The sequence below is a fragment of the Choloepus didactylus genome, chromosome 18 (genome assembly GCF_015220235.1).
Source record: "Choloepus didactylus isolate mChoDid1 chromosome 18, mChoDid1.pri, whole genome shotgun sequence".
NCBI lineage: Eukaryota > Metazoa > Chordata > Mammalia > Pilosa > Megalonychidae > Choloepus > Choloepus didactylus.
In genome coordinates, this window is record NC_051324.1 from 75453288 (window position 1) to 75468005 (window position 14718).

Genomic DNA, 14718 nt, shown 5'->3' on the forward strand with positions numbered 1-14718 from the left:
GTGCAAACCCACTTCATAAGCCAAATGTCATCTTGGAAACGGGACTTCTCTCAACACCACCCAAGGGAGGGGAAGGGAGAGAGGCCAAGGGCCTTGCTACTTCGCTGACACTGGCCTCGGAGGCGGGTCCTGCAGGGCACCTGGTGCCCTCCAGTGCTCACAAACCCGCAGGAGCCACTGGGCCCGGGGTCAGCCCAGCCGCGCCAGGCAGGCCTCCCTCTGCCACACCCGAGCTCCAGCTTTGCCTTGAGAAAACTCACGTGCGGCCGGCCACCCAGTCGTGCTCATTCTGAGGGCGTTCGCGAGCTGTACGCTTGGGGCGTGTGCGGCTTGTGGGTGAACATGGCTCCGACAGATGCCTGTCAGTGATGCCCCAAACCCCACCCGTCTCCTCAGATCAGTCCCACGAGGCTCAGAGAAGCATAAAGCAGAGACCACCGCAGAGAGTATAATTTCAACTTTATTTGGCCGATGCGTTCAATTCCAATGTTGTGGCAGAGGGGCCTGGAGGACGGCTGTCGCCGTGCAGCTCTGGCACCCAGAGCCACCTCCTGGCCTTGAACCTGAGCTCCCACCCTGTGCCCCGGCAGGCCCCAGCCGCCTCGCTTGGAGGAGTGGGAACCCTGCATCTGTTCACAGCGTGCACCCATCCCAGCCGCCCCAGGACGGACAGAAGGGCAAGGAGCCCTGGCCTGAGGAGGAGAGGGACACTGCCTTAGGCCCGTCCTGGGTTGTGGCCCACAGCTCCCTCCCCTTCTCCCTACACGGTGGGGGTCACCCTCCAGCAGAGATCCGGAAGTCTCCACCGAGCCAGAAAACGCGAGGCCCAGGTCCAGACGCCCTGACACTGCAGGAGGAGGGGGGTGGCTGTGTCCGGCTGGGGTGTCCTCTCCCCATGTGGGGAGCAGGAGCTTCCAGGGGAGCTCGACCAAGGTGACAACAGCTGACATCGAAAACGCTTCACCCCACAGGAGAAACTTAAAAGCGATAGCGTAAACCTCTCCATCAGGAGGAAAGCGTTTCCAGCGTGAGACTTCAAAACATTTTAGCGAGCGCTCTGGACAAAAAACCATGTACAAAAAAGTACATCACGATTTAAAAAAGAAAAAAGCAAAAAAGAGTCCACCAAAATGGGCTGGCCTGGAGACAAATCCCTTTCCAAAATTTGAAAAGCAAAAGAAACATTTAAATTCACACGTGTATCAGAGGACGAAGTGTTATGTGAGCGAAGTCCCTGGGTTTCCGACAGGTGCCCTCGCCGTGCGGGAGCTGCAGGTCTGGGGGCATCTGCTGGGGTGTGTGGCCCGCCGAGGGGTGTCACGTTCGGGGTCCCAGTCTGGCTGCTCATTACAGCTCATCTTTCATAGCTTTCTGGTCATCGTCTTCCTCCATGTCAGGCTCTTCAGCTTCTTCGAGATCTTCTAAATCCTGAGGCATGAAGCAAACGGGTGACGTCAAGGCCAGGGCCACGCCCGACCCCACCCCACCGGGACCAGGCTGGCCATGGCCGCAGCGGTCCAAGCAGCCAACCCGTGAGCCCTCCGGAGGTGGACACACTGGGGTCTTCCCGGGCAGGGGCAGCACGAGCTGCTTCTCACTACGAGACGGGGGGAGGTGGGGTTGCCCACCAGACAGGTCCCTAGCGGGTGACGGCCCGAGGGTGACCAAGGCAGCCCCCTTCCCCCGGCACCGTGGGGCTGCCTGAGCATCCAGCTGTCCCCGCCACACCCCCATGGGGCAGCCTGCACAGATGCCCCCCGACACGCAGTCCCACGGGACTCCTGTCCCCCAGGACCTCCCTGACGTGTCCACATTTGAGGAGAGAAAACATTTCCCCACTTTAGAGATGACTTACAGGACACTGAGGCCAGCTGCCGAGCAAGACAAAGGCCCCATGACCTGGCCGCACCCTCCCTCCCCCTCCTGCTTTGCACAGCAGCTGCCCCCACGCCCTTGACCTGGGCACGCAGCCCCCTGCCAGTTCCCGTGGCTGCCACATGCCGAGACTGGCAGGACCCCAGCTGCTGGGAGCAGGTGCTCTGGGCTCTCCCCCAGAGGCCGAGGCGACGCTGGCCAAAGTGCCGCCGCAGGCCCTGGGGTCCTCACAAAACACACTCACGTCATCGCTGCCTGCCCCGTCCTGCCCACCGCTCTCCAAGAACTTCTTGAAACCTTCTAGTGTCCGCTCCCCATTATAATCAATGACCTGTGGGGACATGAAGGGCAAGAAGCATGAAGCAGGCCTGGGCCCTGGGCCCCCACGCAGAGTGGGAGTGCTTTCGGCACCCCCTCCCTGGACCTGTCTGGCTCCAGGCTTCCCTGGTGACAGGTTCCCAGGAAGGCCGCCTTGGGGGACAACAGGTGGAAGCCAAGTCACGAGCAGCCCACAGTTGTCCCAGACGCCAAGTCTTGGGGTCCCGGGAAGTTACCACCAGCCCCCTGCCCCGTGCCCGCCTGTCCCCCAGCCCACCGTTCTGTCTGTGCTCGCAGGGAAGAACTTGAGTGTAGGGAAGCTGTGCACTTTGACCGCCTCCACCTCGTTGGCCGTCGAGTCCATCTTAGCGATGACGATGCTCTCATGGTCCCTGTACGCCTCCCCCAGCTTGTCCCAGATGGGCGCCAGCTGCTTGCAGTGCCCACACCACGGGGCATCTGGAGAGAAGCCGCCCTGAGAGGCAGGCAGGGCCACCCAGCTGCCCACTCCCCAAGCAGGTGCCCCAGCCAGGCAGTGGGCGGCAGCTCCAACTTACAGAACTCCACGAAGACGTTCTTCTTCTCATCAAAAGCGACCTCCTCAAAGTTCTCCCCGACCAGCACCTTGACAGGCTGCTTGTCCCAGTCCTCGGGCAGCTCCTGGCTCATCAGGTGGGGCTGCAGGGCAGATGGACCTCAGTTGGGGCGGCCCAGGCCCTGCCGAGACCTGCTTCAGCACTGGGGGAGTTGATGCTGAGACTTCCTGGTGTGAGGTCCAGGGCCCCCTTCGGCTGATTGGGCTCACGGACCCTCAGGGCGGAGGGTGGCCAGTGCAGATGGCATGCGTGACCCCAGCACGCCAAGCCCACCCGCAGAAGGGCAAGGACGGCCGCGGCATCAGCCCCGATGCACACCCAGGTGGCCCCAGCGCTTTCGCGGGTTCCCCAAGGACAGGGCTTGCCCACCGCCTCACGGGCTCTGTCCCCGGAGTTTCACGCTCATGTCTCTAGACACAGCAGAGAAGGCCGCGGGGCACCTGGGGTCCCGAGCGCGTGAGGCTGGCTGGAGGGTACCCCGCCGGACGCGCGCCTGTACCTTGATCCTGCCCTCCAGGAAGCGGCTGCAGAACTCCATGATCCTCTCTGCCGTCAGCTGCTCGGACTCGGGCTTGTACTTGGTCATCTCATCCTGCAGTGTGATGAGGCGCACGGCCGGGCACTCCTCCTTCTTCAGCCCAAAGAACTCGAGGATGCGCTGGTTGTCGCCGTGGCCGCTGTCGACGAGGATGAACAGGATCTGGGGGAGAGCAGGCCCGTGAGGCGGGCGCCGGGGAAGCAGGCTGCCCGGGCGACACGTCTGCTTCTGCCTTGTCTCTTCCCGGTGAAGCGAACCGGCGCCACGCACACCGGCTGATGCATCTCCCTGCCCAGCCGGCCGGTACCTGGGCCACCCCCCACCGAGCCCAGAGGAGGCCACAGCAGCCCCTGCAGCCCTCCAAGCCCGAGAGGGACACCCCCGAGCCTTGTCCGGCACCGTGAGCCGGGATGTGCCAAGGCCCCACCTTGCCCCTGAAGCTCTCCGCTGCCTTCTTGAAGTTGCTCAGCTTGCCGTCGTAGTCAGCTGCACTCTTGGGCAGGAACAGCAGGATGTGAGTCTTGATCTCACCTCCAAAAATCTTCGGGGCCGTCTGTGTCACAGACACGAGGGACTCAGAGCCACGAGCTATGTGACCTGTGCGGGATGTTCTCCCGCTGGCCCCCAAAGCCACTGGCCACCTGGACAACAGTGACGGGAACAGACCGTCTCGTCCACCCGAAAGGTCCCTGGGGCCAGACCTCCAACCCCCTCCCACCCGTGAGGCAGGGAGCCTGCCAGGAGGGTCCCTACCTGCTCCGTGAACTCGATGACCAACGGCAGCTGGTTGTGCTTGATGAAGGTCAGCAGGTTCTCCTTGGTGACCTCCCCCTCAAAGACGTTCCGACCTTCATCAAACTGAGGGTGGAGAGAAGGGGCGTGAGCGAGCCTCCTGCAATCTTGGCCATACTGGGCCCGAGAGACAGGAAACAGGACAGAAGTTTGTCCCATGATAGCCCATCCCAGCCCCGTCACCTGCTGCCACTATGTGGGATCCACGAGGGGCTCATGTCCACCCCACTCACGCCAAGTGCTCCTGTCCCCCCAGCTGTCCCGAGCAGCCAGCAGGGCTCGACCGGCCCCTGCCCAGCCCCACATGGCAGCCACAGGTGCTCAGTGCCATCCCGGCTGGGCCAGCATCACCCGGGGGAGCGTTACTCTGCTTCCCAGAAGCACTGGCAGGACCTCCGCATGCCACGGACGGCAGCCACTCTCCTCAAGGCACGTTGTCCCCGGGCGTGCGTTCCACCCCTGCTGCCTGAGGACCTCCACTTCCCCTGGTGACAGCTTCAGTGTAAATCGCCTTCTTCATCTCCAAGTTTCTAAAACTGTTTCTCAAAGTGTGGCCCGTACACACCTGGGGCTCCCTGAGGCCCTTTCGGGGTGCTTCAAGGTCAAAGCCACTTTTGTTTAAAACCATGATATTATTTGTCATTCCCAGGCTCAGTCTCTCGCCTGCGTACAGTAGGCCTCGCGGAGGCTGTGTGGCGTGGGACAGGCTGGCAGACGCCAGAGCAGGGCTGCTCTCGTCACAAAAAGTGTTTTGCTCGGGAAGAATTATTTTTCATAAGAATGTTATCTGTGACATCACATTATGGACAACCATTACCATAAACTCTTGACTTTACTTTCTAACACAATAAACCGGGAGGCAGAATCCACGTAACAAAAGCCCCGTAGGGTCGACACCGTGCCCGGTACCAGCCAGCGTCCCCGCAGACAACAGTAGGTGGAGCCTCGGCCGGAAGGTCCCGGCCTCGGGATGGGGCACGCGCCGTCCCGCTCCTTCTGGGGCGAACAGGAAGAATTTCGAGGGCAGGAAGTGTCTGCCTGATGTGCTCAAGGCTTCTTAACTCAGGCGAGCCTTGCATCATTTACTTCAAACTTCCTACAAGAAACTGTCTTTTCTTGCGAGCCATTTTCCTTCACACTTCCCCAAAGTAACTGCCGGGGAAGTGGGCTGTCGCCTCCCACGCCTGGAATGCCCGGGCTGCGCACTGCAGCTCCCGTGGCAAGACACCCCTGGACAGAGGTGCCATCGCAGCCACGAGCACAGCCCGGCGCCCACCCCGCCGCCCCGACCCATGAGGGGAGAAGACACAGGGCTGGAGCGATGGCAGCTGGCAGGGGCCAGAACGCATTTGGGAAATGGCCACAGCGGGGCCCAGGTTGCTCTTCTCCAGGTGCAACGCTGGGCTGTGACCGGGGGCCAGCTAAGACGCCACCTCCAGCGTCCCCCCGGAGTGGGGAGTGCTGGTGGCCCCACCGCCTGCGGAGACACCCCAAGGGTGGCACACACCTGCCCGGGACTGCAGCCTCTTCATGTCACACCGTGCGCACACTCTGCGCCCGTAAAAACCAAACAGGTGGAGCTGGCAGGAAGCCAGGCCCTGGGCAGAGCCCTGAACCCACCAGGCATGGCATCACCATCGTTGACGGTGTAAGAAGCTGGTGGAGGGGGCATTGGCCCCGCAGCTGAAGAATCGGCACAGCCCACTCCTCACTCCCCCGGTGTTAAAGAATGAAAAAGAGAATGATGTAAATGAGAAAGGAAGTAAAGATACAGGATGCTCAGCTCGCTGAACCAATGAGCGCATCTCCGGAGGCCACCGACCAGAGCCCGCTCGGCACCCAGGGAAGGGCAGGGTAAGCGGCAGCCAGTCACTCCCAGAGCCCGGCCACCGGGTCCCCCCAGGAAGCAGCCAGATCAGCCCAGCTCCCACGGTGGCCGGGAGGACAGGAAGACAGCTTACTCTGAGGGTCCCCCAGGAGGAGGAGCAAGGTGAGTCCGGGACGATGGCCCTGGGCGTCCCCTGACCCCCAGCACGGCTGACAGGAAGCTAAGTCTGCGATCTCTGCCAGGACCCGCTGAAGCAGGCATGGGTGTGCTGCCCGCCAGACAGCTCCAGCCGCAGGGGGAACCACCAGGCCTGGTCCTGGGCAATGAGCCCATGGACGTCACCTGAACGGACCCCCTACTGCCCACCGAGCTCTCTGCACCAAGAACAAGAAACATGTGTGACTGCAATAAAACTGCAAGGAAAAAAAGTTGAACTTTGCACACAGAAAAATCCTGTAATTAATTTAGCAGCTACGATGCTGGATATGACGACCTGAATGAAGATAAACGAGGGTCATAAATAAAAGGGCAACCTCTGACATTGTCAAGCCAGCAGAGAGGACCAGGATTCGAACGTTTGCCTCGGCCACACCTGGCTGGGGCTTCACCAAAGCTTCAGAAATGTGATAAGGAAACACATGGAATGTCCCGTTTGCTCGCTGTATCGCCGGTCATCTGTCCACCCAGGTGAGCTGTGTCTATCTCCAGTATGTTGAATATACGTTCCCTAATTGGAAAAACACATCCATACGTATTTTCTTTACTGAGATATAACCTGTGTCTAGAACAGTACATGGCACACAAGTGGATAAGTCAATAAATATATGCTGGTGAATTAATGAAAAAAAAAAAAAAAAAGAATAAGAAACCCTCCGCCCTGACTTCCAGGTGCCCAGGTGCCCGAGCCTCAACCGGGCGCTATCAACGGCTGCCCGAGATTTTCAGGCGTTGGGAGAGCGCCGGGTAGACCCAGCAGAGACAGAAGCACGTTTCTACAGGCCCAGGAGACGCTGCGGGGGTGGGAGAAACCTTGGCTCCGTGCCCCACTCCGCACTTCACTGCTTTACCTATCAGGCGCCGATTAGAGTTTCCCGGGCACAGCCACCGCGGCAGTTGCAGGCACTTTGGGGAGACTGAGTTTTTCGTCGTCCCAAGAGCCTTGGCGGGAAAGGCCGAGGAAACGAGCGCAGGCAGCCCCAGAGTGGCCCAGGTGGCCCGAGGCCTCCGGAAACCTGTCCCCTTGCCCTGCGGAGCCCGGCAAAGGGCTCAGGTCACAGCAGTCACCACAGAAGGTGAATCTTGCCTGGCTGTTCCCTACGTGACGTCCCTACAAGAAACAACCTTCGACCTTCGCTCACACAGGCCGACACAGTCTCCGGATGCCGCGCCCCCTTCCTGGCCACGTGGCTCCTCAGATCCTTCCACGGGCATAGACAGGGCCGGACTCAGAGACCCTGTCCCCACCCTCTCCCAGAGACACCCGCCCTGGCTTCTCTGTGACAGAACTTTCTCTCCTTTTCCATGGAACCCCGAGCTGTTCAAATGGCATCACTGCACGGTTCGGCCCTGCCCTGAGAGCTCGGGGGCTCAGCCTCATCCCACTGACCACCTGGCAACTGAGGCAGGAGGGCCCTGCTGGGGTGCTGTCCTGGTACGGCTCCTGGCCTGCTCCTGGCCTGCCCCTGGCCTGCCCCTGGGAGCAGCTCAGATGCTTAGTGCCCACAGCGGCCCCTTAGCAAGGGGGAATTGACACCCCCAATCAGCAGCTTTCTGCCAGGAACCTTTGGGGTCTGGGGAGGCTCTTGGGGGTTGGGAGGCATACAGAGGGGCTCTGCAACCTCCCTCCAGGAGCTCACACTCAAACGTGGCTCCGCTGGTGTCTTCTACCCAACACCACATCCTGGGCTGACTGGGAGACCAAGGGCCCAGAGCCCAAAGGTCTGAAGTGTGTCCTGCAGTCTGATGTTACAAAATCGGATAACAGACGATGTCCTCCAGGTCAATGAGCAGGTCCCAAGGCCAAGGCCTCATGGGGACAAGGTTCCTCACAGCCGGGCAGTAATGTGTGCAACCCCACCCCCTGAAGACCTGCAGCCGTGCTGCCTGGGCACTGCCTGGGAGCGACTCACCTTCTTGAAGAGGACAACCCCATCCTTGTCGAGCTGGTATTTGGAGAACACGTCACTGTTGGAAGTGATTCCAAATGGTATGTCATCAACAGACTCTGCTGCCAATAAGAACTGCTTGGCGGAGTCAGACTCCACATCCTGGAAAAGGAGGAGACACCAGAGGTGGCCACAAGGCCCAGCTCAGAAGACCCCTCCACGGGAGGGGGCGGGACCGACCCTGCGCCCAGGACCTTGGGGACACGGGCAGCACGGAGCCAGGAGGGGACATGCGAAGCTCCAGGGCCTCTACCTTGAAGAAGCCAATGATCGCCACCTCGCTGGACTCGACCAGGGACTCGGCGGCCGCCCCATCTTCCAGGGCCGTGGCAGCGGGGCCCGTGCGCTTCTTCAGCCAGTTCACAATGTCGTCTGCTTCTCTGCCAGCTGCACCCCAACAGACGGAGACGCCCTGCTGAAGCTGGGGGTGCCGCCACCGCCCTGGCCACACTCGGAGCCTCGGCCTGATAGGCCCATACACAGAAACCACTGTACCTCATTTACCTGCCCTCTCAGGTGTGTTTCTAAAGGGCGCCCCTGTGTGTGAGATTGGGCTTGTGTTAGAAGGAGGGGAAAAAGGGATTCTGTCCTGGGTAATGGGATTACCAATTATTTTTCTTCTTGAATCCCTCCAGGTTTTTTAAATTTCCTTTGTCATTTAAACACACGCATACACACACACACACTCACACACAGGTTTTCACCCCAAAGATCCCATGCCGGGCTTCGTCTTAACTTCGGAGACATGGAACAAAAACAGGCCCATCAGAAAATCGACCTTAGTGCTGGGATCCCCACCTGTGAAACCAGCTGCTGTCTCCCAGGCCTGGATTTAGCCCAGGAGGGTCAGGCATTGTGGCTGCCCTACTCACCTCCTCCCAGACTGGTGAGAACGAGAGAGATCACACGTGGCTGCATGCCACCAAGAATGGATAAAACAAAACAGGGAAGCACCAGACTCAAGAGGCATCTGACTCCCTGGTACAACTTGGGGAGGGGCTGCCGAGTGGGCAAGTTAAAAGGATCCCGCCCAGTGGTGACGAAGCTGAGTCGCCGGCTCAGAGTGGATTTAAGAGCAGCTGCCTCACCTACAGACCAAAGTATCAGTAGCAGGATCATGACACCTTTGGACAAGGTACTTCCTGTTCTAAAAGCAAACACAACTACAAACGGGCACAATAAAATTGGAATTACTGGGCGGCCCAGAACTGGTAATTAGAGTATCAGAATAACAAGACAGGGCTGTTCCCAGGGCAGCTACCCAAGAGGGAGCTGGCCACAGGCCGCATCCCACATGGGGCTGACAGGTGCCACCGGCACCCACCTGGCATCAAAGGGCCACCTGCTCCCTTCCGGCCTCTTTGGGCAGCACCTGAGGTCGAGCTCTGCTGCCAACAGCGCTGTGCTGCCGAGGCAGACCTAATGCCACGAAGCCTTGGCGCCCTCCTCCACGGGGAGGGTGAGAAAGCGCGCACGTGCCCTGCTGGTGTCTGGCTTGCTATAACCCTGGAGCCCCCGGTGCTTAGGAGGGCCCCAGCTCGGGCTCCCTGCCTCCACCAGCAGCCTCGCCTTCCCGACCCAGGATGTTGCCACAGATCACACCACACACCCTACACCCCAGGACTTCTTCCTGGCTGAGAACTTTCCTCGCCAGATGGAGGACCCAGGCCGAGGATACGTTCCCTTCGTGCCTCTTCATTTGCCTTCCCACCTCTCAGTCACGACTGAGAGGCAGGGCCACGTTCCCACCTGTGTACTCTTTGGGGGAAGCCGTGTCTCCGTTCTTAAAGAACTTGATCGTGGGGTAGCCGCGGACGCCGTACTGCTGAGCCAGATCAGACTCTTCCGTGGCGTCGACCTTCGCCAGTCTGATCTCGGATCCTTCTGCTTTCAGTTTGCCGGCTGCTTTGGCATATTCGGGGGCCAGGGCTTTGCAATGACCACACCAAGGGGCATCTGGAACAGAAAATCAGGGGCTGGGAAGGGGTGCTTGGTCCAGTCCTTCCAGGCCTCCTTCCTTCTCCTCCCCGAGATAACCCCGGTTACACACGGCGCCGAGCCGATACCCTGCGGCTCTTGGGCAATAATGCTGGGACAGAGACCATGAGTGACAAACCACACCAAACCCCCACCCTGCTGTCACCCCCGGCCCGGGAAGGCTAATCCCCCGACGTATCCGCGGAGCCTCCCCTTGAGAACCCGGAGTTACGAACGTCAGGACCGGGGGAGCGCCCGAGACTCGGACGGAACCGGCCCGGCTGCCGAGCGGCTCGCAGCTGTGCTCGCCCCGAGGGCCGAGGCGCGGATGCCCTCGCCGCCCTCCCGAGCGCGCGGGCACTCACAGAACTCCACCAGCAGGTACTTGTGGGCCGCCAGCGCCGCCTCGAAGTTGTCCTTCTTCAGCACCAGGACGTGGTCCTCCTCCTCGGGGGCGTCGGCGCGGACCCCGGCCGCCAGGGCCAGGGCGAGGCAGAGCAGAGCGCGGCGCAGCATGTCGGGGCGGCGGGGCCGGCGGGGCGGGGAGGGGGCGCCGCCGGGACAGCCGAGGTGACCAGAGCGCGCGCCGAGCGCCGGCCTCGTCTTTATAAACGCTGGGCCGAGGGCGCGCCCGCTCCCCCCACCCGCCGCTCCCCGGCCGCGGCGCGCACGCGCTCTCGCAGGCCCGCCGCCGATTGGCCGGCGAGGACCCGGGTCCGCCCCCGCCGCGCCCGGATTGGGGATCCACACCAGAGCCCGGCCTGGACTGGGAATCGCTACGGAGGCCTCGCTCGCCCTCTCCTGGCATTGGCCAAAGACCTCGCGCTCGTACTCTCAGCCAGCTTCTCATTGGCTCACAGCAGGGAACTTTCTCTGCTGCGACTCCTGATTGGTAGCTTTTCCCCGCACCGCCCACCAGTCTGGAGCGGCGGCTACTTTCGGCTGCCCGAGTTCTGCGGCTTCTGATTGGCCAAGGGGTGCGCGCACCCGGCGGGTCCTCCGTCGTACGTGGCATGGGGCGGAGCCTCCGGCCAAGGGGCGGGGATGCGCCTGCGCCTCCGAAACCTCTCGTGTTGCATTCTGACTGGACCGCGTAGCCGTAACGGGCACCGCCCCCGGGCTTGTGGGCCGGAAGCTGGCGAATCAACTTCCGGCGAGCGTGCGGGCCGTGCAGCGCGGGCCCGGGCGGGCGAGTTTTGGGCTTCGACCTGCCTCTCGCCGACCCGGGGCTCAGCGCGCCCCGTGGGTCCCCGTGGGGCATCTCCGAGGCGTCTCCACGCGCGGGCAGGGTCCCGGGTGTGAAGGGCCGGGGGCTTTCCCGCGGTGAACGGAGGCGCCGGGAGGAGGGGCCGTGGTTTCGAGACGGAAATCTCGGAGCAGGCCCCGGGCCTCTTCCGGGAGGGCTGCTCTCCCCTGCGTTGCCCCCGTCCCTCTCCGCTGCTCGGGGTTCTCGGGAGGCAGCCCCCTGAGCCACCCGCGGCGCCCGGGCCGTTGCCACCGGGCGAGTCCACCCGACGAGTCCACCCGACAGGTGCCCTTAGCATAAAAGGCGCCGGTGGGAGCGCGTAAAGCGTCCCGTCCATAAGTGCTTTATGGCGACCGCACGTCGAAGTGATTTCTTGTACACATTGGGTGAAATTACATCGTTAAAATTAATTCCACTTGCTTTTGCTTTTTTGACGTGGCTACTAGGAAAGGGTGAAAGCCCCGGGAGGCTTGCGTTTCTTCTGTTGGCCTGTGCCGTCCCCTCCCTCCCGCTGCCCGGAGCTGACCTCCGCCCCGGCTCGCCACTTTCTCCTGCAGCCCCCCTTCCAGGGCACCGGAGCTCACCACCAGTGTAAAAGGCAAACCCCCTTAAAGGTGCGCGTTAGCTGCGGTGACAAGATTTCAGAGACGGTCCAGTGTAGGGAAAGAGACTGCGGTGCTTTTGAGACTTGTGTTTGCTGACATGTAGCCCTTGAAAGTCTGTTTCCTCACCTTTTCCAGGGAGGACTATGCATTCCTTGAGGTCGAGACCACTTTAGTGTCTCCCTGACCCTGCCCAGCGCCAGGAGAGGAAGGGTCAGTTGGAGGTGGCTGCCCTGTCTGCGGGGCCCTCCCAGGGGTGGGTGCGGGTGGGGCTTTGGGCAGGGCCCTTACGGGGGCTCAGGTGCCCAGCAGCTGGACACCATGCACGGGCAGCCCGGTGGGGTTGCTTCACTGGGTCGCCCTATCTCAGTGTCTTTGTGATGACCACGATCTTGTCAGAAACCACAGTTTGGGGCCTGAGACAAAGGACGTTGGTTTGCACCATCTCTAGGTGCATCTGACTTCCCCAGGGCGGCCGTAACGCAAACGGGGGCTTAAAACAACAGAAATGGACTATCTCAGAGTTTTGGTCCGAAGTCTGAAGGTGAGATGTGGGCAGGGCCATGCAGGGGGAGTCTGTTGGTTCCTCCCTCTGGGCTCCCGGCGGGGGCTCAGGCCACGTCCCCACTCAGGCTCTGGCCTCTTCCCCGTGTCGGTCCATCTCCTCTCCCTGCAAGGACGCCAGTCACAGTGTGTGAAGAGCCCAGGCGCCCTATGCCAGCGTGAGCTTGTTTCAACCTGCCTACTTCCATCTGTAATGATTCTGTTTGCAAATAAGGGCACTTTCTGAGGCACTGGAAAGGAGATGTTCAACATATCTTTTGGCGGGACACAGTTCAACCCATGACAAAGCATAAGAGATGCTTACGGGGTCGGAGTTTTGTGGGCAGATGGGGACCCAGTGAAGGAGTTTGAGGCCCTATGACAAGACTTAGTTTGGGATGGTGTGGAGGCCCCGCCCCAGAACATAAAGCATAAAGGATGAATTTGCATGGAAGGGGAGAACATCGGGCCTGGCATGGGAGCACCCCGACGCAGAGCAGACAAGGATACGTGTAGTTGGCCAAAGCCGAGGGCAGTTCCGGGCACCCCTCGGTGCGGCAGAGGACAGCACCAGCGCACTGAAGGTGAGCCGGGCTCGAGCCCACTCCCCAAGGACCGGGTGCCCACCAGCTCCCCAGCGGGCAGGTTGCAGCATTTTAAGCTGACACTTCCCATGGCAGATCCTGCAGAAGGAGCCATGTCAGGTTCTCAGAAGTCGAGGGCAGCCTGGTTTGGGGCACGACTCGAGACTCCAGTCTAAGACCGAGTGGGGGGCTGGGAGGTCTGACTCCTGTCCTGAGCCCACTCGCCTTCCTTCCCGGAGCCGCCCAGGGAGAGGCTTCCTTGCCCTTCAGGCTGGACCAGGGCTCCAGAGGGGCCCCCATGGCGTCGGGACCCGCTGCTGTGGCTGCGACTGGCCTGGCCCCAGACCCGTCCCGGCTGACTCGGGACACCCTTGGGTGCTCAGTCCTGGCAGGACGACGATGCATCGAGTGTTTTGGTCAATGCTCCTGTGAAACCAAATCCAGGCAGGCTGGGCATGCTGGAGGCCCAGGGCCTGACCTGGCTGCACAGCCCTTGGCCGCGCACAATGGTCAGGAGCGCTGGCCATGGTGCACCGGGGAGTGGCCCTTGCCAGGCTGGCCTGAGGCTGACCAGTCACATCAGAGGGCCCCGTCCGGGCAGCGGAGGGCCGCTCATGGGGCCGAGGTCAGGCCTGGGGCCTCGCTGTACAAACGGGTGTGGGGTGGGACCAGAGGACTGGGGTAGACTTGGGACCTGAGAGACACATCACACCCCTCGCCAGGGAGGGGCCGGGGCAAAGTCCTGGCTGTGGGCAGTGTGCCAGGACAACAGGGTACTCGAGGTCCGAGTTCACAAGGCTGACGGCTGCCAAGCCCCAGCAGGCCTCACCAGAGCCGCCTGCTGCCCACAGGGCGCAGGGCTCCTGGAATTGCTCCCTGGGGGCGCTGCGGGGCGGCCTCGGGCTGTTGGAGCTGGGCCTCGGGGCTGGCCGGCCACAGCCTCTCCCAGTCCCGGCTTACGGGACTTGGGGCCCAGGTGGAACTTCGGGAGAGGCGGCCGGGGTCTTGGCCCTGTGGAGTTGTGTGCTCAGCCCGGTCCTGCGGGACAGTGCTGGGGGGTCATGCCGACCCCTGGGTTACCAGCCCTGCTGGGGAGGAGGGCATCTGCGCCACCACTGCTGCCCGCGAGCTGGCAAGGAGGGCCACCTGTGACCGAGGCCGGGCCCAGGAGGGGAAGGCACCTGTGCTCAGGCCACAGCAGCTGCTCCCCTTCCTGACAGGCTCGGACCAGACGGGGCAGGTTTTCCCACCACTCTTGAGGGCCAGGGTGGGGCACATGTGGCCGACCCCGCCGTCGGGAGGTGGCGCTTGGTGGCCGGTGCAGCCCCAGCCCACTGGCCCCAGGCAGCTCTGCGTGGGCTCGGAGAGGAGTCGCCGTGCCCGGCCCCTGGAAGCCTTGGGATTCCCTGCAGCCTTTTTGTACCCCAGCGCAGGGCAAGGGTCTTGCCCCCAACTGCCTGTCCCACATAACCTGCTTCACCCCGGGTCCAGCTCTCGAACCAGCCGATGTGCTTGAACCCCTCTGGCTTTCCCCTCCGGCGCCACCTTCCTCTCGGAAGCCCTGAGTCTGCCAGCATTGCCAGGTGGACAAAACAAAGGGGGTATCTGCTCTTTGGGTTTGCTGCCAGGGAAACCTGGTTGGGGTCTTGATTTT

At 61.8% G+C, this 14718-nt stretch overlaps 1 protein-coding gene across 1 annotated transcript; it reads right to left on the reverse strand.

The window, feature by feature from the left end:
• Positions 1-442: 442 nt before the first annotated feature.
• Positions 443-10710, reverse strand: P4HB (prolyl 4-hydroxylase subunit beta). The gene is made up of 11 exons (XM_037810681.1): positions 10455-10710; positions 9862-10068; positions 8366-8499; positions 8077-8214; positions 4081-4185; positions 3755-3880; positions 3289-3489; positions 2751-2871; positions 2471-2652; positions 2120-2206; positions 443-1428 (listed from the first exon to the last, which is right to left on the reverse strand). Exons 1-11 carry the CDS (start codon positions 10603-10605, stop codon positions 1348-1350), a joined length of 1533 nt encoding a protein of 510 aa, XP_037666609.1. The 5' UTR covers positions 10606-10710; the 3' UTR covers positions 443-1347.
• Positions 10711-14718: the final 4008 nt, after the last annotated feature.